The sequence below is a fragment of the Parathielavia appendiculata genome (assembly GCF_033297405.1).
Source record: "Parathielavia appendiculata strain CBS 731.68 unplaced genomic scaffold N657scaffold_18, whole genome shotgun sequence".
NCBI lineage: Eukaryota > Fungi > Ascomycota > Sordariomycetes > Sordariales > Chaetomiaceae > Parathielavia > Parathielavia appendiculata.
In genome coordinates, this window is record NW_026944237.1 from 58,200 (window position 1) to 84,717 (window position 26,518).

A 26,518-nucleotide genomic window follows, 5' to 3' on the forward strand; every position below is an offset into this window, starting at 1 on the left:
CGATTTGACTCATTTCACAGTTTCGTCTAGAACGAGATATGCTCAGCCGTGAACACACCAGCTGCCAAGCAAAGTCCGAGTGCAATCCGGCCCAGTGCTTCCTGCGCCGAGACCCCAGAGCCGGGTCATCCTCCCGCCCGCAGAGGCCGGACGCGTCTATCAAGCGGCCCCGATGGAGCGACAGACGCCTGGAAGGCACACTTGGCGCCAAGTAGTTCGAAACTTTTAAAGAAACCCACCTTTCTTGTGCATATGAAATGAATCCATGAAGATGTCCCTCTCCGAGTCGCGCTTCCAGTCCCATCTGCACTGAGACAAGGCAACGCGCTCTACATTTGGCGTGCATCCATGATGGCTGCCGGCACCGGAAAGGACAAGGGAATCGACGGCGCAGAGAAAGACTCTGTCGCACCACAGGCCACAAACCCTCAGGATGCCGGCGAGGAGAAGAAGGATGATGAAAACGCCTGGAATGCGTATTGGGTATGGATCGACGCATGCGAGCACAACCTCTCCCAGAGCTCAACTGTTGACTTTGTTGTTGTCTAGCGCATTTTTCGATATGCCGGCGCCTTCGAGTACACGCTCCAAGCCATAGCCGTGGTCGCCGCTCTCGCCTCCGGCGCCGGTATCGCCCTGCAAAACCTGATTTTCGGAGCATTCGTGACCGTCATTACGGACTACGCCTCAGGGGAGTCGACGATAGATGTCTTTCTCGATGACATTGCAGACTTGGCGTATGGCTCCCATGATTTCGTATGACACATGTCGGAGCTAACTCGCCCGCTTCAGGCTCTATTTTGTCTATCTCGGCATCGGCAGATTCGTCCTCTCGTACGTCTTCAATGCCCTCCTGACCTATGCTGCCTACCGGATCGTGCGCAATATACGGCATGCCTACCTCCGGTCGGCGTTGGGCCAGGAAGTGGCCTACTTTGACTTTGGCTCGGGTGGTTCCATCGCTACGCAGGCGACGTCCAACGGCCGTCTGATCCAGGGCGGCATCTCGGAGAAACTGGGCCTCACCTTCCAAGGCATAGCCGCTTTCGTCACGGCTTTTGTGGTTGCCTTTGCGACTCAATGGAAGCTCACGCTCATCACGCTATGCATCGTCCCGGCCAACTTCCTCGTCATCGGCGTCGTCGCAACTATCCAAACCGGCTACGAGACCAAGGTCCTCGAGATCCTGGCCCAGGCCAACTCGTTTGCCGAAGGCGTGCTCGCCAGCGCCCGAACCGTGCACGCCTTTGAGATGCGGTCCAGGCTCGTGGCCAAGTTTGACGAATATCTCACGCAGGCTCGACGGTGGGGGGACAAGAACTCGCCCCTTTTTGGCGTGCTTTTCTCGGTCGAGTACACCATCATTTACCTGGGATTCGGCCTCGCCTTTTGGCAGGGTGTCCACATGCTGGCCCGGGGCGAGATTGAGTCGTCTGGCCAGATCTTTACGTAGGTTTTGAGGCTTGCCCTCGTTCAATTGCGGGACCGGCGCTGATGACTGCCCCAGGGTGCTGTTGTCTGTCGTCATTGGGTCCGTTCAAATCACTATGTTGGCCCCTTACTCGATCGAGTTCACTCGCGCTGCGACGTCTGCTGCCGCCTTGTTCAAGCTCATCGACCGAAAGTCAGCTATTGACCCGTTCGACAAATCTGGCGAGCGGCCGTCGGAAGTCCATGGACTCCTGGAGCTCGAGAACGTCTCGTTCGCCTACCCAACGCGTCCGGGGGTTCCGGTGCTGGACGACTTTTCGCTGACGGTGCCAGCAGGCAAGGTGACTGCTTTGGTGGTGAGTTGCTTGCACACTGAACTTGCCGAGGTCCAGCGAGGGGTGCCCAACTGAAACTCAGACAGGGTCAAAGCGGTTCCGGCAAGAGTACTATTGTCGGACTCATCGAGAGATGGTACAGTCCATCCTCGGGAACCATCAAACTCGATGGGAGACCCATCGACACGCTGAATCTCAACTGGCTTCGCAAGAATGTCCGGCTTGTTCAGCAAGTAAGCAGGCTGCAAAGAGAAGTTTATACCCCATGCCTGGTGCTAACGCAGTGACAGGAACCCGTATTGTTCCAAGGGTCGGTCTTTGACAACATCGCTCATGGCCTCGTCGGCACCCCTTGGGAGAAGGCCTCCAGGGAGGAACAAATGGCGCAGGTTCAGGAAGCGGCCAAAGTAGCCTTTGCCCATGACTTTGTCCTGGAACTCCCGAACGGATATGATACCGACATTGGCCAGCGCGGAAGTCTCCTGTCTGGCGGCCAGAAACAGCGGATCGCTATCGCCCGCAGCATCGTGTCTCGTCCCAAAGTCCTGCTTCTTGATGAGGCAACAAGCGCGCTGGATCCCCACGCCGAGGGTGTGGTCCAGCAAGCACTGGACAGGGCCGCCGAGGGACGCACAACCATCGTCATCGCTCACAAGCTGGCCACCATCCGCAAGGCTGACAACATTGTTGTCATGTCCAAGGGTCGCATCGTCGAGCAGGGAACACACGAAGGCCTCATTGCTGAAAATGGCACCTACGCAAGGCTTGTCAGGATCCAGGATCTCGCTGTCGGAGCGGCCGGATCGGGGTCCGATGCCGAGCAGGACGATGCGACTGTTGATGACGAGGGCCATCCCGCTGAGCTTACCAAGACCATGACTCGATACGCTACCGAAGATCTGGCCCGGCTGCAGGCTCAGAAGGAGCGTTATGACTTTGACAAGCACAAAAAAGTCGGCTTGATTGCCGTCATCTTGCGCTTGATCAAGTACACCCCGGAGCTGAGCTGGTGGTATCTGGGAGTAATGGCCGCCTGTGTAGGAGCAGGTGAGTGATTCGAGTGTAACTCCTGGAGTAATCGCATTGACAGGCCTCTTGCTACAGCCGCCCTCTTCCCTGGCCAGGCTATACTGATATCCAAGATGATGGACGTTTTCACGCTTACGGGCGAAGCCATGACGGACCGTGGGGACTACTTTGCTTCCATGTTCATCGTCCTGGCTGCTGGCTGCCTTGTCTTTTACTTTCTCATGGGCTGGTCGGTGAACGTCGTTGCCCAGGTAAGGACCTGAAGTCTTTTGTGTTCTGTTGCTTTGAGTTCCCGCTTACTTGATGGCTTCCAGACCCTTTCACATAAACTCAGGAGACAAATCTTCCACGACATTCTGCGTCAGGATCTGCAGTTTTTCGACCGCCCCGACAACAGTACTGGCGCCTTGGCAAGCCGCGTCGACTCAAATCCGCAGTCAGTTTTTGAACTGATGGGCTTCAACGTCGGCCTCATCTTCATCGCCGTCCTGAATGTCCTAGCTTGCAGTATCCTAGGCGTCGCTCACACCTGGAAGCTTGGCTTGGTCGTCGTCTTTGGCGGGTTGCCTCCGCTCCTCACTGCTGGGTGGCTCAAGATCCGGTTGGATATGAGGCTCGACCATGAAGTCTCCAAAAAGAACTCGACAAGTGCGTCTATCGCGTCGGAAGCCATCACGGCCATCCGCACCGTTTCGTCCCTGGCGATCGAGGAGCGCGTTCTCCAGCGGTACACGGCCGAGCTGGATCATGCCGTGTCTGGATCGGTCAAGCCCCTTGCGGGTGTGATGGTCTGCTTTGCGTTGACCCAGTCCATCGAGTACTGGTTTCAGGCCTTGGGGTTTTGGTATGTGTTCTTGGAGACCGCAGCGGTCACATCAACCGGCTTGTCTAACTTGGGGATACAGGTACGGCTGCCGCCTGGTCGCCTTCAATGAGACGTCCATGTACAACTTCTTTGTGGCTTTCATGGCTGTTTTCTTCTCGGGCCAAGCTACCGCCCAGATGTTCCAATTCTCGACCAGTCAGTATCCCACGTTTCGCTGAGGTATCTAGGTAGGCGAGAAGCCAACTGCTGATAATGTCCAAGGCATAACCAAGGGAAAGAATGGGGCCAACTACATCTTCTGGCTCTCCGAGCTGCAACCCACGGTGCGCGAGACGAGTGAAAACCGCGAGAAAGGGCCAAAGTCAGGGGGACCAATCGTTTTGGACAACGTGCGGTTCTCATACCCCTTGCGCCCGGATGCTGTTGTTCTGCGGGGGGTAGACCTGGAGGTAAGTCACTACACTGCTGGCTGATGATCATCTACCACAACTGACCACCGGCAGATCAAAAAAGGCCAGTTTGTGGCGGTTGTTGGTGCGTCGGGCTGTGGCAAGTCGACCGTCATTGCCATGCTCGAGCGCTTTTACGACCCTTCCACAGGAAACATCCGCATCGACGACGCCATCCTCAGCGAGCTGAACCCGCGTCTCTACCGCCGAATCGTAGCCCTTGTCCAGCAAGAACCTACTCTTTTCCAGGGATCCATCCGCGATAACATCGCCCTCGGCATCGACGACCCAACCGCCGCCGTCGACAGCGCGGCAGCCTCGGCAGCCAGCAGCGGCCCCTCGGTCCCAGACTCCCAGATTGAAGCCGCCCTCCGCGCCGCCAACGCCTGGGAGTTTGTGGCGTCCCTCCCCGAAGGCCTGTCCACTGCAGCCGGCCCCAACGGCACCCAGCTCTCGGGCGGCCAGCGGCAGCGCATCGCCATTGCGCGCGCCCTGATCCGCGACCCCAAGATCCTCCTCCTCGACGAGGCCACCAGCGCGCTGGACACGGAGAGCGAGAAGATTGTCCAGAATGCCCTGGCCGAAGCCGCCAAGGCGGGCGATCGCATCACCCTGGCCGTGGCCCATCGTCTGTCGACTATCAAGGATGCCGATCTGATCTGTGTCTTCCATGGTGGCAAGATTGTGGAGAGGGGCACGCATGAAGAGTTGATTGCTCAAGGGGGAATGTACCGCAAGATGTGCGAGGCGCAGAATTTGGAATAAGTCACGGTTTGTAAGATTGATTAGTTCGGTTCGTCATTTCTTTTGTTGTTACCAGCAGGGGTTGCCTTCAGCACAGTTAAAAGTAGGTAGATTGGTAATATGTAGAAGCAGGGAACTTAAAAGAGTGCCTTGCACCTCTCCGTCACTCTATGATGACTAGCTGAACATCTCCATGCCACCGTATTCACCTCTCTACGATTGTGCTGTGCTCAGCGCAGGTCGCTGTCTGGGTGCTGTTATAGTGGCTGTTGCCGCGACCGTGCCAGAGCGCGACAACACATGATAGACAAGCGATCAGCCGGAGCGGAGAGGTTGTTCTTGTTGGAACCTGCAGGGCGATGACCGCTGAGATATGCGCTGGAAGAAGCTATTTCCCGTCAAAGCAGTGGATTGAATTGAAAGGTGGTAAAAGTGCTTGATTTTCTGTGCTGTTGTTGATGGGCATGGGAGAGGACTAAGTAGGTAAGGAAGAGGGGCTGCGGTGCTGGCACCAATCAACCACCGTGGTCCGTTGAATGCAGCCATCAAGGCGGCTTCGTTCCGACAGTTCTGGCATGGAGGACGAAAACTTCAGAGGGTTATGATTAGCTGCGAGGTGGTGGACTGCAGCAGCCTGCAGCAACCTGCAGGATTGAGCTGAGAGCAGATGTCGTGTTCTGGCTCGCTTGGGGGATGCTGATGGAGCTGATAACCAGCTGGACTAATTGAGCAGCTGTATTCTACCCATTGAAAGATCTCCGGAGGTATCAATACTGCCTTGGGTACCGTCCTGGGGTGCTATCACTAGGGTGCTTTCCAGGGTTGTTGTCCGGGGTTCTGTCTTGTGGTGCGGTCGTATGTGCTGCGAAGACTGGATCAGTCTGGATGCTCTCGGAGTTACTGGCTGTCTTGGGTGAAGCATGTGTCCGGATGGACTGCTTTGGAAAAAGCCGGTGTGGGTGGATAAGTGGGCAGAAAGTTACCTACGAAGGGTGCTCGACTCAGAGTTCTTACAGGTTTCAGCCATAGCTGGTTGTTCATCACTGATCGGCGTCACGTCAGCCAATCAATGTGTCGTTTTGATAGGGATATGATCACTCTCGGGCCGTTACTGCCTCTGGGTGGTTTTCGTATGAGTGAGACTTTGGCTGAGACATAACGACATGCCAATCCATATCATTCTACGGAGTACTGAACTCACCTTGGGTCATGAAGCTCAGGACTCTCTCAGGTAGGTATTTGAAGGCCAGAAGTGTTCGGTGTTGCGTGTCTCAGCAGGACAACCTTACTTTACCTCCAACAACGCCAACCCACAGCACATCCGCGAAGAAGCTATCATGAGAATCATCCTTGTTGCAGCTGTTGCAAGCCTTTGGGCAACTACTTCCGCCGCAGTCTGTGTGCGGGCGTGTGGTAATTGTCCCGGTGGCACTTATTGCGAGAACGAGCTGGAAATTGTGCGTATCGGGGCGGGACTAACGTAATAACTATACCAATTAACAAGTAGCTAAGATAGACTTTTTTGCCGGGATATGGGGGTATGTCTGGATTGGATGAAGGCTTCATATTACTCTAACATACGTTTAGTACCCACCCCAGTATCATCTGCTGTGCGTGCTCGGTTCCGGAACTGGGGATATCTGAAAAGGTTCATCGACAATAATTCTTAGGGCACAAGCACAGAAGACGGGACGCAGACGATGCACGGTGAAACTGGTAACGAGGAAAGGAAGACTCACAGGAGAGAGGATATTAGGAGTGGGACACTAAACTCAGATTGCAACTTAGAACTTTCATCTCTCAGGAATCAGTCAGTTGATTAACGTTACAGGGAGACATTCTCAGTACAGCTGCGGTTTGTCTGCTCATCACTGCCTACTCAGCGATCTGGTATTCAACTTGCAATACCTGGCGGTAAACTTAGGGCCCGGGCATAGGTGAGTTGGGGACCGTGGCGGGATCCTTCTCCCCCGGCAAGTCCTCCTTGCGGGCTGAACAACAATCATTATCTGATAGCGTTGTAGTGAATCCTTTTCTGGGGCAGGATAAAATTGGGCATCAGGTAACAGGCAACAACGCGAATGGTAAGGTATCCATAAGGTAGTTGAGCAACCGGTGTGAGACTGTTCGCCGACTCTGTAAGTCTTCTCCTATTCTACCTCTTGCCGTGTAGCACTTCAGAATCCTTTCAATGTAAACTGTTCTTGGTGGCATCCTTCTCGAAAGCAGGAGCAGAGGGATATTCGCAGTACAAAGGCTCACCAGTTCGCCATCATTGCGGTTCCAAACTCTCTCTTCCCTCGTCACTCCCAGCAGTCTGGCATCAGAATCCGTTTCAGTCATCGACAACATACCAATCACTTCTGCATCACAATCACTCAACATATAACCATCTTCTCTCCTCAACCTTGACTGCGGCCACCATGTTGCTGCTTGTGACCCCCCCGACGTTGGCCTGCACTCCCGGAACATATCAATGCGAAACCAGCACGAGGGAGGCGAATTTGGCGAGTATGATTCTCTCATCATGGTCTGCAACTCCCTCGGTCAGTGGCAGCTGTCCGCCCGCTGCGGCATAACTCATGGCCATCCGGGTTGTGTGCTGGTCAACGGCGACCAGTCAGCAGCGTACTGCGTTGCTTAGACCTGCGTGAGCAGCTGGAACCGTCAACCTACTCAACCTAGTAAGTCTACGCTTTCTAAAGCTTGGGGTGATGTTACTAATGTGTTGACGGTCTCAGGAGCTGCCACCCGGCCAGTGACTGTTTCCGGTTCATCTGGTTTGAAATGTATTTGGGTTGATCACCTTTCAACTTGAATTATGTGAGTGTCGACCTAGGTTGGACTGGGCTTGGTTCATCCAGGCGCCGCATGTAGGGAAGCGTGGAAGTTTCCAGGATAGGAAAGGATGTACGACAATCAGGATGGACAACTGAAGATGGTCATGAATTCAGAAGACAGCCCCGAATTTAAGTTTTGTAGGTTTCTACATTGAGACTTTACAATCTGAAGTCTGAACTGCTCAATACTGTATATAGACATAATATCCTAGCCACGAGCCGGATAACCAGATAGCCGGTTCTCGCTGAGAAACTCGTCCAAGAGCCCAGCCACCTTCTCGTTGTGCAAATCTGCAAACGCAATGTGGGTGGTCCCCTTAATGCCCTTGTCCTCGCCCAGTTTGATGACTTGGGCGTTGCCACCATACTTGTTGATTAAGGCTGCCGCCTGCCTCGACTGGTTGAGAAATGTGAAGCCCTCGTCCCTGTGGTCTCCCCACAGGAACTGGATGGCAGGTATCTTAGCCAGCTTCTTGAAGTCTTCCAAGGGGACCAGGATCGGGCCAAAAGGGTTGGCCCAGCACCACGCTCGATGCCCGCGTCGTCCGGGAAGACGTAGCCGTAGCCCTCGTAGCAGACGATGCCCTTGATATGGGTCGTGTTGCTCTTGACCGCCGTCATCTGGGCGCGCAGCCGCTCGCCGAGTTGGTGAGGTAGACGATGTCCTCGCCGAGCTTGCCCGAATCGGCGGCGATGGCGGCGGCGTCCGTCTCGAGATTCAGGCTCGCCTCCGAGTCGTACTCGACGTACCGGGAGTTCGTGGCCTGCTGCCAGGCGTACTCGCTCGCCGTCGGGAACTGCACATCCGGCCACCACTCCTTGAAGACGGGACCAAAGTTCCAGGCGACAAAGTTGCCTTGGTCTCGGTAGTCTGGCGCGTACGAGGTCGGGCTGCAGGCCCAGTTGGCCCGGCCGACGCGAGGCCCTTCCCAGAGGTAGACGGGGTAGTCACGGCGCAGGAACATGTCCTTGAAGCCCTCCCCGCCGTCCCAGCGGTTCTGGAAGGTCTGGGTGCTGGAGCTGTGCCACATGACGATGCTCGTCTTGCGCGGCGTCCACGGGGTGAAGTACTCTACGTAGCCGTGGTCGCAAGAGAGTGTCATATTGGGGTTCGAAGGGTTATGGATGATCTTGCCGCCTATCGTGAAGCCCCCAGACTGGCGGAGCGTAATGGGCTTCTGCGGGCCCCGCTGCTCTGAATCCTCAGCAGCGATCCGGCTCGCCAGTGCCACTAGACAGAGGCCAGCGAGGAACCGCGGATTGGGAGCGGCGAGCATGATTTTTCGGACCTTAGTTCAAAGCGTCGATGTAGTAGCGTCTATTAAATCGTCAGGGTTATACCGAGACCTCTTATCTTGTAGTGAACCGTCAACATCAAGGTCTGATTATCAAGCGTCCACACGATCTCGGGTGTCCATACCGGGTATACATACTCGCTGGCGCCTGACACAACGAGTGTTGGCGAAGCCAAATTGGTAACGGATGGCACTGGCGGAGGCAGAGCGTTTTTGCCAGATTACACCCGTCTCCTACCGTATGCAAGGGCAACTTGAATTGCGCTGTGTAACCGCACGAGTTGCCGGCAAAATGCATCTCATCTAAAGTATTGTGCCAGGGGCACACCAACATAGATACCCTACTGATAGCCGGTGGACTGTTGCTCTTTGTGGCTGCTGGCGCAGGGTGTCGACTTGGCGCCGCAATCCGAAACGCACCGGGAGCAAACTTGTCCGACCTGGACGAAATCTTATGGTTACGACGACGTTCTTGACGGAGGTGTTGTCACCGATGGAATGGAGTAGTGGTGTTCGCGTCAATGCTCGAGGCTCCTGGGCGGTATCTTACCACTGTGTGCGGGATAGTGTCAACCCATCGCGGATTCTTCGTTCTGGGCCGTGGATGTCAGTAATCTGAGGCTTGGATCGGGCTCTTCTAGACCGATGTTACAGCAATGACCAAAAGGTCCAAGCCAGTAGGGTATTGAAAGGATGTGAATCCGGTGGCCCTTCCAAAGTTTCGCCACTTGCGGCTAAGCATACATGGCCGTGTTCAATCGGGCCCGGAGCAGTGGAGACATACCGGCGTCAGAGCCGGTGTTTTGGAAAGTGGATCCCGGCGCAGTTCCGCGATTTTTGGGCCGTGAATAGTGCCGTCCACATCGGGCAACGTTTAAGGGACACAAGAATCGTCCCGGCACGTCGGTTGTCCCGGAACATTGAATTAGGTAGGGTGTTATAGCAGCGGTAGAGTATAGGGCAACGTCGCTCTTTAAACACAGGGACAGCCGCCCGCGGCCAGCCGAGTAGGACAGGAAACGAATCGTCGTCGGCGGACAGTGATTGTTAGAATGGACTTCACCTATAGCATTTGGCGATGTGCGACAAGCGACGAGTTCCGAGGCGACGACCTCATCGCATTGCGTTGCCTCTGCCGCGAAAATGGCAGAGGTTAGTGCTTGTCATCGCCCAGCGCCTGTTTGCTTGTAGCCACACTTGTTGCCGCTTCCTTCAATTGCAATGTTCCCTTTCTCGTCGGAAACTCTTCTCAAGATTGTGTCAGAGGACCCCGCCAACGGCGATGATGTCACCGACACACCAATTGCCGAACTTGGCCGCAGCAGCTCGCGCTTGCGTCCGCTCCCTGCAGACTTACCGATAACCCGATATCGGCAGTCTCGGCTTAGCACGTGCGTGAGAGCTGAGAGTGCCAACAGAACCCGAGGACTCAAGATCGCGCGGATTGTTCGGCAAGGTCGGTCATGCGCGCTGAGGATGTCATTGCCATGGATGTCATTGGTTGCTGGGTTTCGGTGCTCAACCGCCTCGGCTGCATGGCTTCAGTTTTTGCTGCGTCTTGATGTTGGAACGTTGGAACACAACCGGCGTTTCTCTGGCCTGCGGGATCAACGGTTGGCGCTCGTTCGGCTGCGGCGTCCTTCCCGGTTCTGCTACGGCCCGCTCGGCTGACTCGCAGAGACAATAGCACTGGTCTTCCACGAAACGGGCAATACCTCAACTGAGAAACATAGCTCCACGTCAGCAATTGTGCCTCAGTGATAACCTGGAAAGCACTGTATCATGACATGGAAACAAAGAGCAACATCATATGCCGTTCGGTTTTTGACCAAAGTCGACGGACAGCAGGGAAGCTGCGAAGTGGGTCGGCAGCTTGGTCCGACTGGCTGTGATTGGTCGTTTCCTGACTGCAGGGACCGCTGAGGTCATCACACTCTGCCGTTGCAGATCGTTGGCATGCGATGTGCCAATTTCTCGCCAAATCTCCCAATTCTTGCTTCGGGTGCCGACTCAGCATCTTGCCATTTCCATCCCACCATGGCCCGTTGGTGATTATGTTTTCCCCGTTGCCTGCCGCATTGATTGTACAGGTTAACCCAGCCGATTTTATTGTCTTGTTGTTTTCGGTCCCCCTTCCCTGTCGCGCCGCATGAAACCCGCTCCGCGTTGCCCACGCCCCCGTTCGTTCATATTGTACATAGGGTACATAGTTAACGATAGTACGCTTTCGCTTCGAGCATGCGCATCCAGTTCGCCGCCTAAGACGAAGCAGAAAGCCGCTTGAACGGTCCCAAAACCCAGCGCCGCACACCAACAGCAAGCGCACGGCGCTGCATCTCACATCTCTTGCGCCGCATCTGGGCGACGACGGCCTACGAGTGCGACCCCCGTTGGTCACCCTTTGATATATCGAGGAGAGCGCCACACATTTCAGGCAGGCTCTTTGGAGACCCCTATCTTCGACGCTTCGAGCCCCTCGGTGCTTCCGGCTACAGAGATTCGAGAACACAAAGCCAGGGCGCGCCGAACACAAGCAGAACAAAGCGAGCAATACCTACACATACAAGAGCTCCGTCGTGATGATAACGGGGCTGGTATGATTCAGGCGCCCAAGGTATGTGCTCAACCTGCCCGCATCCGGACACATCCCTTCCCAACTGCTGTTTCTATTTTGACCGATCCCTGTGTCCCTTGCCCCTCCCTTCACGTTTGTTCGCCTTCGTGCACTCCCTAAACAAGCCCTCTCCTGGTCAGCCGTCCCGATTGACACGGGGACAACTGTTACCATGCCTGTTTGTCATTCCGCTGTGAGGCTGTTTCTGGAGCACCGCCGGTCTGGCCCAACAAAGACAGCGATGGATACCATTATCTCATTTTCTCGCCAGAATCAGGCCGTTGCAGGCCACAACGCTCCAGCCCGTCTCCGCCTTCACAATGTAGCCTCCGGACTCGGGCCGTTGGACGTTGGAGATATCACGAATCTCTTTGTGGCCGGCTGCTGTGTGTTTGCGCGCTTGTCCTCTTCGTCCCTCCATGTCCTCTTTACTCGCCATCCGCTCCTCACCCAACAACCACTGATGCCGCCATGTCTATCCCTGGCCCACGTCAACCATTGCCACTGCCGCTCCTATTACTACCGTCCTCATGCTGTTCCGATCGAGCTTGCTGTCTAACCGGACGGCCATGTCTCCTGCAGGTCCAGAACACGATCGACTACGCCCTCCGCCATACTTGTCTTCTGCCCACGGCTCCGTATCTTACTCGCCGAGGCGACCGACTGAGCGCAGTCGCCGTGCCCACCCGGGACGCTTTCCGGCCCCGTTGATCGAGCCCCGCCAACGCCGCCCGCACTCCATCCACATCATCTCATATCCACCCGGCTTCGTGCCACACGACCTCCGCCCGAGTTCACCTGGGACGAAATTATCCAAGCGCGAGAAGCGGGAGAGTAAGGCAATAAAGAAGCAGGAAGCAAGGGAACGCAAAAGGGAAGAGAAGAATAGGAAGAGAGCCGAGAGGGAACGGACAGAGAAGCAGGAGAAGAGACGCTCTCTCCTATCACTCCCAGAGTCCGGCGAGAGTGTTGGCAGGGTCATCGACAAGATTTTTGCCGCCCTTTCTATCACGCCGAAACCAGCGCCTACTGTTTCCGCGACTCCCGTCTCAAGGGACCGGCCTCGGTCCTTAACTTTCGTCAGCTTCGTCAGCTTCGTCCAGAGGTTGTCTCGACGTGAACCAGCAGTAGAAGTACCCATATTTATCGAGGAACCGGTGCCCGGGACGCCGATCATGACAGGCGTCGCAGGCGCCCGTCCCCGTCCCGTTCCGGCGGGCACTACCGTCATGTCGGCGAATCGAAACAGCATGATGTCGATACGATCGGCAAAGACTATGATAAGCTCGTCCATTTCCGAGGTCCAAAAGCCAGTGGCATCAGGAAGCGGCGTTTCCTGTTCCATACTGCTGGCCGAACCCAACGTCTTCTTGACCGGCTTCGACCACGACCACCATACGCGCCGCGGAGGCCAAACGACGAGCGCATTGCTTCGCGGAAAGCTGCAGCTGAACGTGTCCAAGAACGTCAAGATTAAGTCGATAACACTTAAGCTCGTCGGCAAGGCGAGGACAGAATGGCCCGAGGGCATTCCGCCCCACAAGACAGATTTGTACGAGGAACAGGTCCTGCGGACCCAGTCCCTGGTCTTCTTCCATGCCATGCACGAGGGCATGTGGGACACCGAGTACGGCAGCCAGTGCACCTACACCCACAAGGCCGGCGGCCTGATAAGCGCCCTGCAGCCGACTGCCTCGACCGGATCCCTGCATATTCTCGGGAAGGGACGCAGCAGCACTCTCACGGCTAAGGAACTAAAGCGACTCTCTTTGCAGTCCGTCAACTCGCGGAGCTTTGGAAAGGGTGACTCACCGCATATCAACCAGGTCCAGGTCAAAGGGTACAAGGTTTTTCACCCCGGAATCTACGAGTATACGTTTGAGCTGCCTATCGACCACAACCAGCTCGAAACGGCCAAGCTCCCGTATGGGTCAGTGCGCTGGGATCTTGAGACCACCGTGGAGCGGGCGGGTGCCTTCAAGCCCAACCTCCACGGCACAAGAGAAGTGCCGATTGTCCGTCTCCCGGACCAGATGTCTCTTGAGACGGTCGAGCCAATATCCATCAGCCGGAACTGGGAAGACCAGCTGCACTACGACATCGTCATCTCGGGCAAGAGCTTCCCTATCGGAGGCAGGATACCAATCGCGTTCAAACTCACACCGCTTGCCAAGGTGCAGCTCCACAAACTCAAGGTTTTTGTTACAGAGAACGCCGAGTACTGGACCAACAACCGCCACGTGACGCGCAAGGACCCCGGCCGCAAGATCTTGTTGTTCGAGAAGACGGCCGGCAGGCCGGTAGACAAGCAGTACGCCGCCAGCGAGATGCGCGTGCTTAGCGGCGGTGAGCTCGACCCTCTCCAACGGCAGGAGGCCAGGCGGACGGCAGCCTGTCGCCGTATGAGAGAAGCAGCAAGGAACCGCGGAGCCCCCGAGCCGCTCCCTGAACCCAGCGACAACCTTCTTGGCGACCTGGAATTGGGTCTCGAGAGCTTTTGGGCGAGCACCGAGATCGAGATGAACGTCCAGCTGCCCACCTGCGACATGATGGCCCGTGACAAGACTCTCCGGTTGCACCCTGACTGCAGCTGGAAGAACGTTAATGTCTTCCACTGGATTAAGGTATGCCCTCGCACTTGCGGAATCGCGAGTCCTACGCTGACAGAATACAGGTCGTCATGCGCATCTCGCGCGCAGACCCCGACGATCCCACAGGCAAGCGCCGACGGCACTTCGAGATCAGCATTGACAGCCCGTTTACCGTTCTCAATTGCCGCGCGACAAGGGCAAACACTGCGTTACCGCAGTACAGCGGCAGTGGCGGGCCGGTCCCTGAGCAGCGGCAGCAGATGACATGCGGGTGTCCCGACGCCCAGCCGTTGGACCAGAGCCCTGCCGGACTGGCCCGGCCCCTCACCATGACCGAGGAGGACTTCATCACTCTGAGCGGACGCCAACTCCGCCTGGATTGTTCCATGGCTTCGCGTCTACCTGCCCAACCCCAAGCAGCCCATGTCCACGCCGCCAGAGGCGTTCCCCAACAAAGCACCCTCATCCACCAGGCCCGGCCAGAAACGTCCCACACGCCGGTTGAGGAGCGGCCGATCCACCTCATCCGCCACCCCTCGCACAATCCCCCGGCGTTCGACGCCGACGAGTCACCGCCGGAGCTACCGCTGCAGACGCCGCCGCCCTGCTACGACCTGATCGTGGGTACGCCCAGCGTGGACGGACTGGCCGACTACTTCGCCCGGCTGGCCGCTTACGAGGGCGTCACCACCACCACTACCACCACCACCACGAGAGCAGCAGCAGGAAACTCCTGCCACAGCCACCAGCCTAACCCCGACGCGGTCGTCACTGACCGGTCCGACAGCGACAGCGACACAAACACTATCGGCCCGGACACCACCGACACCACCACGGGCCTTCCGATCACGGCGTCCACTACTTCTGCGTCAGCACAGCGGCAGCAGCCTTGCTTATTGGGCGGAGGTGTCGGTCCTGATGAGAATGACAATGACGTTGATCCATTCAGACACCTCCGTCCGACGCCCTCCGGATCGCCCGGAGCGCCCGGAGCAGGCGGCATACTAGAGGCAGTAGCAGCAGAGGAAGCAGCACCACCACAACACCCCCACAGAGAAGAAGAAGAGGGCGTCCATTATCATCACCACCACGCAGACGATGCGTCCTCCTCCTCGTCAGCATCAGACGATGACCTCGACGACGACGGCGTCGGCGGCAGCGGCCAAGCGAGGCTGCATCGTCGGGGGCGGGTCAATGTGGCGAACCCGCGGACGCCCGGCGGGCGCCTTGTGCCGAGCAGGAGCCTGGAGGACCTTGCTAGCAATCATGTCGAGCGGCCTGCTGTCCGGCTGGACATGGCTGGTGTTTTGCTGCGCAGGAGGGGGATGTAAATTTAGAGAGTCGGTTGGGTTCAGCCATGTACATTACCTACATGCATGCACCATATGGGACCACGTCTCTTTCACTGCCGGCGAGGTTTTTGAGGGAGGAGAGCTGTTGAAAGGGCTGGAACAAATGTTGGGCGTTGTTGGGTCCTAGGGGTTTTCTTGATTATTGCAATTTAGATCTTTTTGGATAGACGAGGTGGCTGGTTGGATGAGTGCATGGTGCTGGCGAGTTACTTGATATTCTGTTCGGTACTTCCATGTTCCCGGTGTCAGGATTGATTGGGTTGAGGATGACGCATCATATCATGACATGCCACGGATTATATGAACGGTCAGGAGTTTGGTTGCCTTGGTCTAGGGTTTGGGTCGATAGATAATTGAGAGCCAATTTCCTTGGACCCCCCCGCCTCATCCCCAGACCGACAGTCAGTTTGAGTGCACCCAGGCTGTCCATGGCGCCGTCCCGTATCATTCCCGGTCCCGGTCAACGCAACACCGCAGCGCCAAAACCAGGCATGGTTTCTCGCTCACCCTAAATCGCACAAGGCCCGCCAGCGTATTGTAGCATGGGTGCAGTGATATTTACCCATTTGAACGTTTTCAATCTGTGTCGCGGCGTCTAGGGGTAGTAAAACAGGTGCCTTCAGTCTGGAGGTCCATCATCACCAAGCCATCCCGTCTCCGAAAACTGGCAAAACCAAGCCTGTCCTTCTTGATGAATTGGTAAAAGTTCGCAAAGTGTAAAGTAGGAAAGCCAGGGATCTTCCCAACACATCCAGTCTTGAATGCAACGCGCCATGTCCCACTACCGCTAGTCCCATGACAACCGAAACGCCGTTACCATCTAATAATACAATCAATAACCCTTCAGCAAGTCCCTGGAAAACTCAAATGAGAAACCCCAAACGCCAGACTATGCATATGCATCGATACGGTTTCACTCCAAACTAATACTACAGATAAGAGGCACCACATGCCGTGTCTCTAAGCAACTATCATTTAGCCCCGCCGGCGGAGTCGGCGGCCAATCCCTAGTACGGCCCCGGGTAGGGCGCTCCAGCCCGCGTCGTAGGCGGCGGCTGATACTGTTCCCTGGGGTGCTGGGCATGCGAAAGGGGGTGCGGCAGCAACTGCCCGACCGGCTGGTAGGGTGGGTACGGCGACGGCGAGCTCGTGACAACCAATGGCTGGCTGAAGCGGGGCGCATTCGTGGTCACAAACTCGGGGACAACTCCAGTGCGATACTCGTTCCGCTTGCCGATTGGTTTGTAGTGCATCTGGTTGGGAAGCACGGGGTTCGGGAGGTGATACTGCTGCAGAAAGGCAGACGGAGGTGGGTATAGGAGCGTGTTGACATGCCGGACCGGCCTGTAAGGGCTGTTGCGCTGCTGGAGGTAAAGGGACGGCGAACGCGAGATGGGCGTGTGCAGGCCGCTGGCGGGGCCGTTGCTCATCGGGTTGGCCATGACCAGCGGAGACGAAACGGGAAAGGCCGACAAGCTATTCTGTGGTGACAGCCGCTTTGTTGGGGTGCCGTAGTTGATAGGCGGGAAGCTCAAAATTGGCGAAACCAACCCGGAAGTGGCCGCAATGGCCTGTGAGGGAGCATACGTGGTGGTCGGGTACACCATCGCCATTGCCCGGACGCCCGAAGCGAGAGGAGGCAGTGAAACTGAGGGTTGCTGTGCTGCGTACGCAGAAACCCCGTACGGCTGGGTCTGGGTCGCGGGAGCCCCGGCTGCCTGTGCCGTATTCAGCGTCAAAGTGGGCGCCCGCGGACGGACATGATTCGGGCCGGGTACTGGGGGCGGGTGCACAGGAGCGACAACTCCCTGAAGCGGCAAGCCAGACTGCGTTTGCCCCGGAGCCGCAGCCGAATGGCATTGGATTGGCGCCTGACACGGAGCCGTTCCCGGCATTCGCGTCATGCGCTTGGAAGGGGCTTCAACCGAGTCTTCGTCGGGGAAACTCCGCTTCCGGGATGGGTGGGACTTGGGCCTCGGCGCCATGGGGGATGTTGCATTGCTCCCGCCGTGCGACGCTTGCCGGTTTTGGTGGGTGCTGATCGGGTGAGCCCAATTGGGGGACTGGAGGGCGTAGGAAGCCAGGTCAGGGGACCGGGGGGTGTAGGAAGACGTCGCCGACCGCAGGCTTGGTCCCTCGGGCACAGTGGGAGAATGAAGCGGCGAGACAAACTTGCGTTGGCTTGGCGACGGGACCAGGAGCGGCGATTGCGTGGGTGACAAGGCCTGCTGTGCCAGCTCGAGGTAGGCCCAAAACTTGGCCAGCATGTCGAGCCACTGCTCCCACTCTTCAGCCGAGACGAGGAGGCTGTACCGCATGTTACTCAGAAACTCGACCTCCATGACGTGGATTTCGTTGACCGAGATGCCCGACACGTCGGCCCAGGTCTTGTTCGTGTAGGTGTTATCGTCCAGGAACTTGTTGCCGAGCATCAGTGCCACGGTAAGCAATCGGTATTCGCTGCCGGGGCGGCCCTTGACGGTGGGGTTCGCCTTCTTAAGCCGGTAAATATAAAGGAGCGCGAGGAGCACGACGTTTTGCGTGACTTGGGTCGTCGCCAACACCGTCGAAACCCACTTTTTGAAATGTTGGTTCGCCACGGCCGTCGACGACAGCGGCTGAACTGGCGTGAACTGCCCGAACTTGGCCATCTTCTCCAACTTGTCCAGCAGCTTAATCGAGTCGAACCAAAAAAGGGCGGCCACCTCGGCCATGAAGTCTGAAATATTCCCTCCTCTTGGGCTTATCCGCTCCGGGATGCTCATGCTGTGGTTCGTCATCTTTGCGCTTGCGGCGCTGTCAGCGGTCGACCTTGCCGAGGGCGGAGTTGGTTGCTTTGATTGCCGCGAGCCGTCCGGCCGCTGTGAATATTCTGCGCTCGCCGTCGAACAGGACATGGCGGGCAAAGTCGTGGTTGTCGGGGCCGAGTATGGGGTTGCTGCTGTTGATGCTGGTCTGAAATTTTGCGACTGGTTTGGAGGAGGGGCGGGGCATCGCGAGATGGGATCGAAGATCTGCTGATTTGGTGCCGACTGCTCGTTGAGTGCCGACCACTGCCGGCCCGGCTGGGGCATCGTCGGCACGTATGCAGAGGAAGGATAGAGATCGTAATCTCGGCGCGATGGCAGGTGCAGGACCTCGTATGTTGTCCCCATGTTTTCGTCGACCGGTGGCGTGCAAAGGCCGCGCGGGAGGGTATTGTTGTACGTGCCGTTCTTGGTGCTGTTGTTGCTCAGGACAACACTCCGGCACTGCGCGGTACCAGGAGGCGAGGGCGGTCCCTGGAGAAGAATGGTGGTGTTCTGAGTTCCAGTCGAAGGCATGGGCGAGAGAGGCGGTCTAGGCTGTGGAAGCGAGGGTTGAGTTCACGGCCAGTCGACACCGGTCAGGTGTCAAGTCGATGCGTAGGCAGTGACGCGATTGGGGGTTGCTGTTGAGAATCGTGAGATCGTTCTGCAGGCGCAGTGACGCAAACCTGGGAAACAGCAACTCGTGCCTGCCGTAGTCTTCACCCCGGTGCCGAACCTTACGCACACGCGGCAGGCGTGCAAGAAAAGGGCCCCGTATTGCCAACTCTAGCTCCTTCCTTCCTGCAATGAAGCCACCCAAAAAAGCCACTCGGCGCCGAAACAAACTATGGCGGTCCGTTGTTACTCTCAGCATGCCTGCCTTGTCGGCATCACGACACGACCCTCTGGAGCTTAATGGAAGCTGTAACCAACCCTGCAGGTGCTTTCCTCCTCCTGCTAAGAGCTTGCAGTCTGATGAGGTGTTGACTGTTGACCGCGGAGACGGTGGGCTTGAAGGAGGCTATCGGCGAGTTTCGTCGATTCAAACGAGTGACGCTGATCGAAGGAAACGGCTTGGTGGTCCACACGCCCTTTTAGGTGAACTCCGGGAGCAATAGTGGAAGCTCTTCCAGACGAGCCTCGTCAGCCCTCGGTGCCTTTGATGTCTTTGTCAATGGCGAAGCAGACCGAGGGAGCTGGATGTTGCGTCAGGGTGATCTGCGCTTGAGGGTTCCGTACACTGGGGCAGGCGGCACTCAGTGACTACCGAAGGTTACGGTGGGTAAGGTCACGGACGGCTGGTCCACGGTGAGATCGGATCGTGGAGAACATCAAGGGAAAAGCCGCAGTTAGGTAGGGAGCCGAGGCCACGGACGGAGGAGGGACGACCGGAATAACGAAGACAACGGCGAGGAGGACCAGAAGAAGAAAGTGCAAGAGCAGCAACGCAGAAGCAGTCTTCGGAGAGGGATGATGGGGAGGGAGATCCCCATACGTCGTAAGCATCCATAGTGACGCCCATCCTTGTGAAGTGGTTGCGGAGGATGTTAGGGTGTGGTAATGGTTGCTGCGTCTCGGTCCTGGTCGCCGCAAATGCTGCTAATTTACTTTGTCCCTGGTCGATGTCGTTGTTTGAGGTGGGTCGGGTGCGGTGCAAGGGGGCCTCGCCGTGCTGTCGTCTTTGCCGTGTGCTGTGCTTTCGCTGTGCTGCGAAAAGGGGCGGCACCTTCTGGGGCAGGACACGGATACGGAGGTACCGCCGTGCACCAAGCCGCCCCAGTGAAGCGGGGCCCTTCCACCCAATCGAATCCTTCGCTGGCTCCTGCACGGTCGGTGTTCTCGTCTTTGTGATCTGTGGGACTGTGCTCCCTCTTAGGTCGTTTCCGGCTTAGCCTTAACGTGAGCTTCCGTTTTCTTTGACTACTCTGGATTGGATAAAGTTTGATCTTGCCACTAAATATGCTTGGCTCAGCCATCTGATTCTCTGTATGTCTTTCCGCCGCAGATCCAGAAAGAGGACCCTCCAGTGCTGAAAGCCACTATCAAGTGGAGGCGCTTTTGCATCAGCTGTCTTTTCTCAGGCAGTGGGCACGCTTTGTTGTCGTCAGCATTCCACCATAAGGCACCGGACATTGAATAATCAAGCTAATAAGCCCAGGTAGATGACGACAGGATGCGGCCGTGTCAGGACCACAGCCATCGCACTTGGACTCAGTACGTGGCTTGAGAATTGCATGGTTGGCCAAAGTTACCGGGCGGCACTTTGCGCCGTATTTTTTGCGTCGAGGTAAAACACTCATGAGCCCCCCGTTTTCACGGCTTGAGACCGTGTCATCCGCGGGGCCTGTCGGGTCCCAGAGACACAATCCGAGCAATGTGGCAGAATAGGAGACTACTCGAGTGAGTACGGACTTAATTAGCTGCCAGGAGCGCACAGTGTTTCGCACACGTATAAAGCTAGGGATTATTCAATAGTGGCACGAAAGGCATGCAGCTAATGGGCTCTCACATGCGGTTCAAATCTCATCCCCTCTTCCTTATTTTTGTGGTCATACTCCGTACGGAGTCCTCCGAGCAGGTCCTTGTTACTCACTCGGCTCCCCACCACCACCCTTTTCCGAAAACACGAACAATGTAAGAGGAGTTGGTTATCAGGCCCCTCGCGTGGATCCGGCTGCGTTGCCCACCTCAGCATACGAAGTACGTCCACAAACCTTGTGTTTCGGGCTTGGCTGCCCTAGTCGTTGTCTGTGTCCGCCGCCATCGCTTTTTGAGAGCGCGGGAAAGGGGCGCCAAAGAACCCGCAAGCGTCTCATTGCTGGTGCTTTCGGGCCAATGCGGAATGGGCATGTCAGCCGTCAGATAATGGTTTCGCGGTTAGAGGCTGCAGGGAGTTGATCCAGCCTGGATGGTGCACTTGCGGATCCTGAGCTATCTATGGCTATTTGACGTTTAATAATTTATCCATGGACGTTTGGTTTCGTATAAGCTTGTTCGGTTCCCTTGCGAGGTCACAAACGCATCACAGTAACAAGGCGCAGACACTCATGCTAGCTGCTCACACCAACAGCAGGGGCAATGGAGAACCCAAAAGAATTCGGGGTCCGTTTCTGTTCCAGAATGGGGCATCATGTAGCACAGTGCGCTATTTGAGGTACTTCTTTAGAGCCGGGATCGGAAACGGCGCTGGACCAGCAAACGGGGCGCTGTCCACGACAGGTGATACCCAAGCTGGAGAGTGTCGTTCATGTCGACCGGCCTCTGACAATGATGGGCATAAAAACGGGGTATATAGCAAACAACTTATCACACTGGCGTTCTGAAGCTATCTGAAGATGTTTGTTGCCTTGATGCACTCACAATTTTGGAAGCAGCCGGTCATATAGCTGATTTATCACATACCTTATCCAGGAACGATTTGGGGAAGATACCGTAATGCTAAAGGGCTCCAAGCTCAAAGACCTCGAATAGACAAGAAGTAACACGGATATTGAAATTACACGAATATAAATGCTACTAATGGAAGCTACGGCTGGACCAAACAGTGGAGAATTAGACTTGTATAATGTCGGCTGTATAAGTATATGTACTATAACGTTAGATCAACTATGATCTGCCGAGCTACTTTGATACACTACGGTATCGTCGTCTTTTCAGGCAGCCTTCATTACAATGGCAATTGGTGGGTGAACCTGTCCACACCTCCCGTCAGTCTGCGCCGAAATGAAATGCTGGAATCCATACGGGATACTGGTAACTAAAACAGTCGGCGTCTTTTAAGCTCCACAAAATAACTTACAAGAGGAATACATCAGCTGTTCCGTGATGAAGGCGCGGGTCAACAGTTCAACATCGCCGTTGGTACAAGCCATTGTAAATCATCACTCTCTACCGAGTACCCGCAGGTACAGTAAGACGAAGTGTTAAGCTTACGAAGTACCTTATCACCCCCGCCCTCGCATCTGGAGCAATTTTCGGCGGTGGAGCAAATGACAACGGTCATGAACACTTTTCAGGAGGCGACGTGCACGCAAAGAAGGCCAATTGCAGTGGAAACTCTCGGGATCGGACTGGAAGCCGTCTTGCTTAAGGCGTTACACAGCAAGTCCTTGCTTTGGGGCGAGACAAACGATGTGCACGCTACATTTTATTGTGTGTAATTAGTTCTACTCTCAGAGTGCAGCCCCCACCGTCCCGTCATTTCTGTTGTCCTGTCGAAACGGACCACCCACACCCACTAAATTATGTGGGACGTCAAACCCGCATATCCTTTTTCGGAGTACGGAGGACCAGTCATCGGCCATGGAGGCTGCCTGCACTGATGCAGGAAACCCGGGCAGCCTGCTGCGGCCGAGCCCTGAAGCGGCATGGAAGGACTTTGTCAGAAATCTGACTCCTGCGTGGTTGGCCACAGGCGACCAACGAAATGCCTGCCGCGGCATAAACGGGTTCCCCAAGAGGATCTGTGTGTCTTCATGTTCGGTTTGCTTTGCGCTTGGAATGGAGCACGGCGCCGCGTCAGGGATGCCGGCGCCACAGAAACCAAGACGGAGCTGAAAGACCTTTCTCGTTAGTTTGATGGAGCTCTAATACGTTATCCGCCGCGTGATCTCGGCCGTCTGACGATGCGGTGCGCTGGTAGCCACCAACAATTGGCTGAGTTTGGAGGTCGAGACCAACGATACCGCTGTACGGAGTATGGAGTACCTGAAACCTGGAACAAAATGAAAATAGCTCGTCCGGCTGATTCTTGCGCCCATCATGCCGGATCTTTTAGATGCACCACCTTGATATTGTTTGGGAGTCGGAATGCAACTGAACCCACACGAGTAGCGTTGTCAAGAAGTTCTCGAGGACCCGGAAACGAAGCATTCCGCCGAGTTTCAAGATTGCTTACTCGCCTTGAACATGATCGATCCTCCAAGGCTTGTGCCACGCCCGGTTGGATGGCAGGTTGTCGTGTCTCCGAACAAAACATAGGGCTCTTCTTATGTCAAGAAAATGGACCCGGCCGTCCCAGTGCGAAGATACGCACCAGCCAGCTGCATCCGAGATTGCGGAGTGTGAGCAAACGAGGTTTGCGGCCAACGGACCACAATGGGGCAAGTTGATATGGTCATGCCTGTGCATGGTGTGTGCTATTTTTTACACTGCGTTTGCAAATCGATGATCGGGCCGCAAAACGCCCAAGTGATGATTCTCTCTGGGCAAACTGGAGCAAATTGCAGCCTCTGCAACCTGGAGGTGACGAAAGGACAGGCTACGGCTGAGCCAATATTTGCATCGAGCCCTGTGTACCCTACGGTACCCTCCTTGTTCGTTAGCGCCTGACTTAACGAACTGAAATCTCAAAACTCAACTCCCGAACGTCCCATTTAAGTGTAACAAAAACTATGTTGACTGAGAAGTCATTGTGAGCTTAACTTCAAGCTCAATTTCCTTGCGTTGAAAGTGAGTTGATAGCCACTATGGTAGGGGAAGATCTTGAATTCGTGGTGGGACCCTCTCAGGAGTTTCGCGCTAACAACAAACAAGGTTTGAACGGTACACAGTCAGGGGGCTGGTTGAAAGGAATTCGTGGATGGATTGTGTGTACATTTTTGATGTTCTAATGGGTCCCACGACGACCATGCAAACGGCGTGCACGGTTGGCACTTGACATGCCAAGCGAAGCTGTTTCTGAGCCTCGGGGCAAATCAGCCAGTCTCTTCAAATGATGACTCGGAGGTAGAAGAGTTGAGTGCCGCAATCATCTCGTATACACCAGAGTGGCGGATGACGCATTTCACTTTGCATTGATTTCCTTCCAAGTGGCCTTTGCCTCTCGAACGTTCCTTGACGTTCAACCTGGGTCGGGCAGGACCGGCAACCGTTACCTTTCTCCCAAATGGAAAGGTCCGATGGGGCAGCCCAGAAGCACAGGCCTACTCCGAACGCCAACGCTGTCCGGCAGAGCCGGTGCAACGCAGACTTCTTTGCGCTCAGGAAGTCTTCCAGAGGCAGTGACCGACACCTATCTCTCTTTCTCTTGGTGTGTCCACCTTTTTGTTCTCGTACCATATGGATAAGACAAGGCCGTGCCAATTTATTCCAGGATCCTTTGCAGGGACACAGTAAGTGGCCCGCATCGATGACCTCCTGCAGCCCCACGATTGGTTGTTCTCTGCCATGGGCATAAAACGGACGGCTGATGAGTCTCACTCACTCCGTTTTGCCCGTCCGAAAACACACAGTGCGCGGGCTGCTGCTGTGGGTGGACCAGAGCGGCGTCCAAGCCGGCGCTCACTTCAGCCCACTTGGCTTCTCGCGGCCCAATAAGACGGCAGGCTTTACGGCAGGACACCGATCCCACATTTCATCCTCATTCCCTTCCAGCCCAACGAAATCCATTCAAACCAACAAACCGACGCCGCCATGGCTGATTGCGACGTCCCGCTCTTCAGTCATGGTCGACTTCAAGCCCCTCGCGGCTGCCTGCGTTTTCGCCTTCATCTGATCGAGGCATCGAAGGAAACGGATCATGGAGGATGTTGCGACTCACCCTGTCGGGTCCGGGCTCTGGCCTTCGGCTGCTTGTTATTTGGGTAACCATGGCTGCAACCCGCCATCATCCGCCACTCTAGCTCTGACGATCCACCGGGAAATCAAGCCGCAGTCCCAGGTTCAGTCGAGTTGTCATCGTCATTGAATATCAAGGTTGAGGAACTACTTACTAAGGCCGCCCGCTCAATCACTGCTCGAAGGGACAAGTCCCTGCATTACATGTCTCGAGGGTCTGTTCCGGCGGAGCTGACATGAATTGTGCATGCGCATCTTAAGCCCTCGGCTGTCCCGGGGCTGTAACCGACTTGCCATGAACGAGTCAACCTGGCCTGTCTGGACGTCATCAACTGGATAGGCTTGCCGTGACCGACACTCAACCACCGAGCACGCCCAATCGTTGGAGTCGCAGTTTCCCCACTCACCCGGCGCCTGTTCGCAATCAAGGCAAGCCCGGAGCCCGGAGCCCGGCACGGGAGCTTGCGGGGTGAATGTGGAGCGATGATCGGAGCCTGCAAGAGGACGTGGGTTCTTGCTTTTAGTTGTCCCATCCAACAGCAATTTTCCATCCTGCCTCTTCCTGGCGCCAACCCCGCGGTGCCTAACAGAAGTGCATCAGCAAGCGACGAGTTGTTGGTTCCAGACTCCATACAATGTTATTTGCAGCAAGCCGCAAAGCGTCACACACCGGGTGACAACACCTGTCACGTCAATTGCCAACTCTGTCACCATTTTGCAATTACGCCGAGATGCACTTTCCAACATCCTTCATGGCCGTCCAGATCCCTACACCCTTTCGGTTTTCTTATGACCGTGGCGGTTCGTCCAGTTTTCTGTGCATAACCTTTTCCGCTGCAGTCACTTCATAAACGCCCAGCCTTATGCGCTGCAAACATCAGCACACAATGCCCTCCGACGGCCGGGATCTTTCCAACCCCGCTTTCGCCGAATCGTCTGAACGCTCATCGAGACTGCATGGCGCCGACATCGCCATCATCAGTGTCGTTCTTGCTCTCATACCGTGCCATTTTTGTGTAGGCCAGGTGAGTCATGGTGCCTCAAACAGGGTCACACTCGAAGGCTCTGTGATTCGGGCTATCCCGGCCTCGCTGGACTTATCCTGCCCGTTGACAACTTGGAATTGGGCTCAAAGCCGCATGCTGCGGCCGTCTAAGCGCCGGGCGGCTCGTGGTTGTTCATTGGATCTTCCGCTGACAACCAGACGCTCCTTCACTGACATGCCGGTATGTTGTTATCCGACTGAAGGAATTGGTGGATGCTTCTTCTTCCACCAGCGTGCGGCTCGTAGAATGCATCACATAAGTATCAGCGCTATTCGGAGAACAGTTCTACAGTTGGCAATATAACTACAGTACCTTAGCCTGGAGTGTGTCAGGTTCCGAACCGTGCGTCGTCAGACCCTCGCAACATGAAACTCGTTCTTCTGTTAGCCGTCGGGAATATATTGTCGCCCCTGTCACCAGAGCGCTTGATTTTTGACATGTTCTTACATGGTGGTGTGTCGGCCCTGAGGTAAAGGATGAAGGCTCGGCACTCGGAAGCGCTGCCAAATCCTGTAGTAGCCACTTGCGTGTCAACAACAAACAGTGCTTATGAGGCTTGGCAAAGGCAATTTCGAACTCGAGGAACTACGGCCGAATGTGAAGCTTCAATAACGTGACT

General features: G+C 55.9%; 8 protein-coding genes across 8 annotated transcripts; 5 read left to right on the plus strand and 3 right to left on the minus strand.

The window, feature by feature from the left end:
- Positions 1-40: 40 nt before the first annotated feature.
- On the plus strand, positions 41-4,977 carry N657DRAFT_649256 (P-loop containing nucleoside triphosphate hydrolase protein). Its single transcript, XM_062793684.1, has 11 exons — positions 41-483; positions 550-737; positions 793-1,449; positions 1,508-1,787; positions 1,853-1,999; positions 2,057-2,813; positions 2,871-3,046; positions 3,110-3,639; positions 3,701-3,816; positions 3,883-4,070; positions 4,125-4,977. The coding sequence occupies exons 1-11, from the start codon at positions 352-354 to the stop codon at positions 4,833-4,835; spliced, it is 3,882 nt and encodes a 1,293-aa protein (XP_062643970.1). The 5' UTR covers positions 41-351; the 3' UTR covers positions 4,836-4,977.
- A 2,857-nt stretch (positions 4,978-7,834) lies between these two features.
- Positions 7,835-9,013, minus strand: N657DRAFT_649257 (uncharacterized protein). The gene has a single exon (XM_062793685.1). The coding sequence runs from the start codon at positions 8,929-8,931 to the stop codon at positions 8,272-8,274; it is 660 nt and encodes a 219-aa protein (XP_062643971.1). The 5' UTR covers positions 8,932-9,013; the 3' UTR covers positions 7,835-8,271.
- An 868-nt stretch (positions 9,014-9,881) lies between these two features.
- Positions 9,882-10,734, plus strand: N657DRAFT_162448 (uncharacterized protein). The gene has a single exon (XM_062786030.1). The coding sequence runs from the start codon at positions 10,171-10,173 to the stop codon at positions 10,618-10,620; it is 450 nt and encodes a 149-aa protein (XP_062643972.1). The 5' UTR covers positions 9,882-10,170; the 3' UTR covers positions 10,621-10,734.
- A 1,359-nt stretch (positions 10,735-12,093) lies between these two features.
- Positions 12,094-15,485, plus strand: N657DRAFT_580286 (uncharacterized protein; the record flags this gene model as incomplete). The annotated part of the gene is made up of 2 exons (XM_062789448.1): positions 12,094-14,187; positions 14,238-15,485. The coding sequence occupies 2 exons, from the start codon at positions 12,094-12,096 to the stop codon at positions 15,483-15,485; spliced, it is 3,342 nt and encodes a 1,113-aa protein (XP_062643973.1).
- A 1,028-nt stretch (positions 15,486-16,513) lies between these two features.
- N657DRAFT_580079 (uncharacterized protein) lies at positions 16,514-18,286 on the minus strand (the record flags this gene model as incomplete). Its single annotated transcript, XM_062789437.1, has 2 exons — positions 16,514-16,624; positions 16,661-18,286. 2 exons carry the CDS (start codon positions 18,284-18,286, stop codon positions 16,514-16,516), a joined length of 1,737 nt encoding a protein of 578 aa, XP_062643974.1.
- Positions 18,287-18,965: 679 nt separating this feature from the next.
- On the plus strand, positions 18,966-19,486 carry N657DRAFT_162474 (uncharacterized protein). The gene has a single exon (XM_062786031.1). The coding sequence runs from the start codon at positions 19,102-19,104 to the stop codon at positions 19,411-19,413; it is 312 nt and encodes a 103-aa protein (XP_062643975.1). The 5' UTR covers positions 18,966-19,101; the 3' UTR covers positions 19,414-19,486.
- A 3,343-nt stretch (positions 19,487-22,829) lies between these two features.
- On the plus strand, positions 22,830-23,743 carry N657DRAFT_162609 (uncharacterized protein). Its single transcript, XM_062786033.1, has 2 exons — positions 22,830-23,599; positions 23,676-23,743. The coding sequence occupies exon 1, from the start codon at positions 22,921-22,923 to the stop codon at positions 23,404-23,406; it is 486 nt and encodes a 161-aa protein (XP_062643976.1). The 5' UTR covers positions 22,830-22,920; the 3' UTR covers positions 23,407-23,599; positions 23,676-23,743.
- On the minus strand, positions 23,572-24,532 carry N657DRAFT_162592 (uncharacterized protein). Its single transcript, XM_062786032.1, has 2 exons — positions 23,892-24,532; positions 23,572-23,604 (listed from the first exon to the last, which is right to left on the minus strand). The coding sequence occupies exon 1, from the start codon at positions 24,353-24,355 to the stop codon at positions 24,005-24,007; it is 351 nt and encodes a 116-aa protein (XP_062643977.1). The 5' UTR covers positions 24,356-24,532; the 3' UTR covers positions 23,572-23,604; positions 23,892-24,004.
- Positions 24,533-26,518: the final 1,986 nt, after the last annotated feature.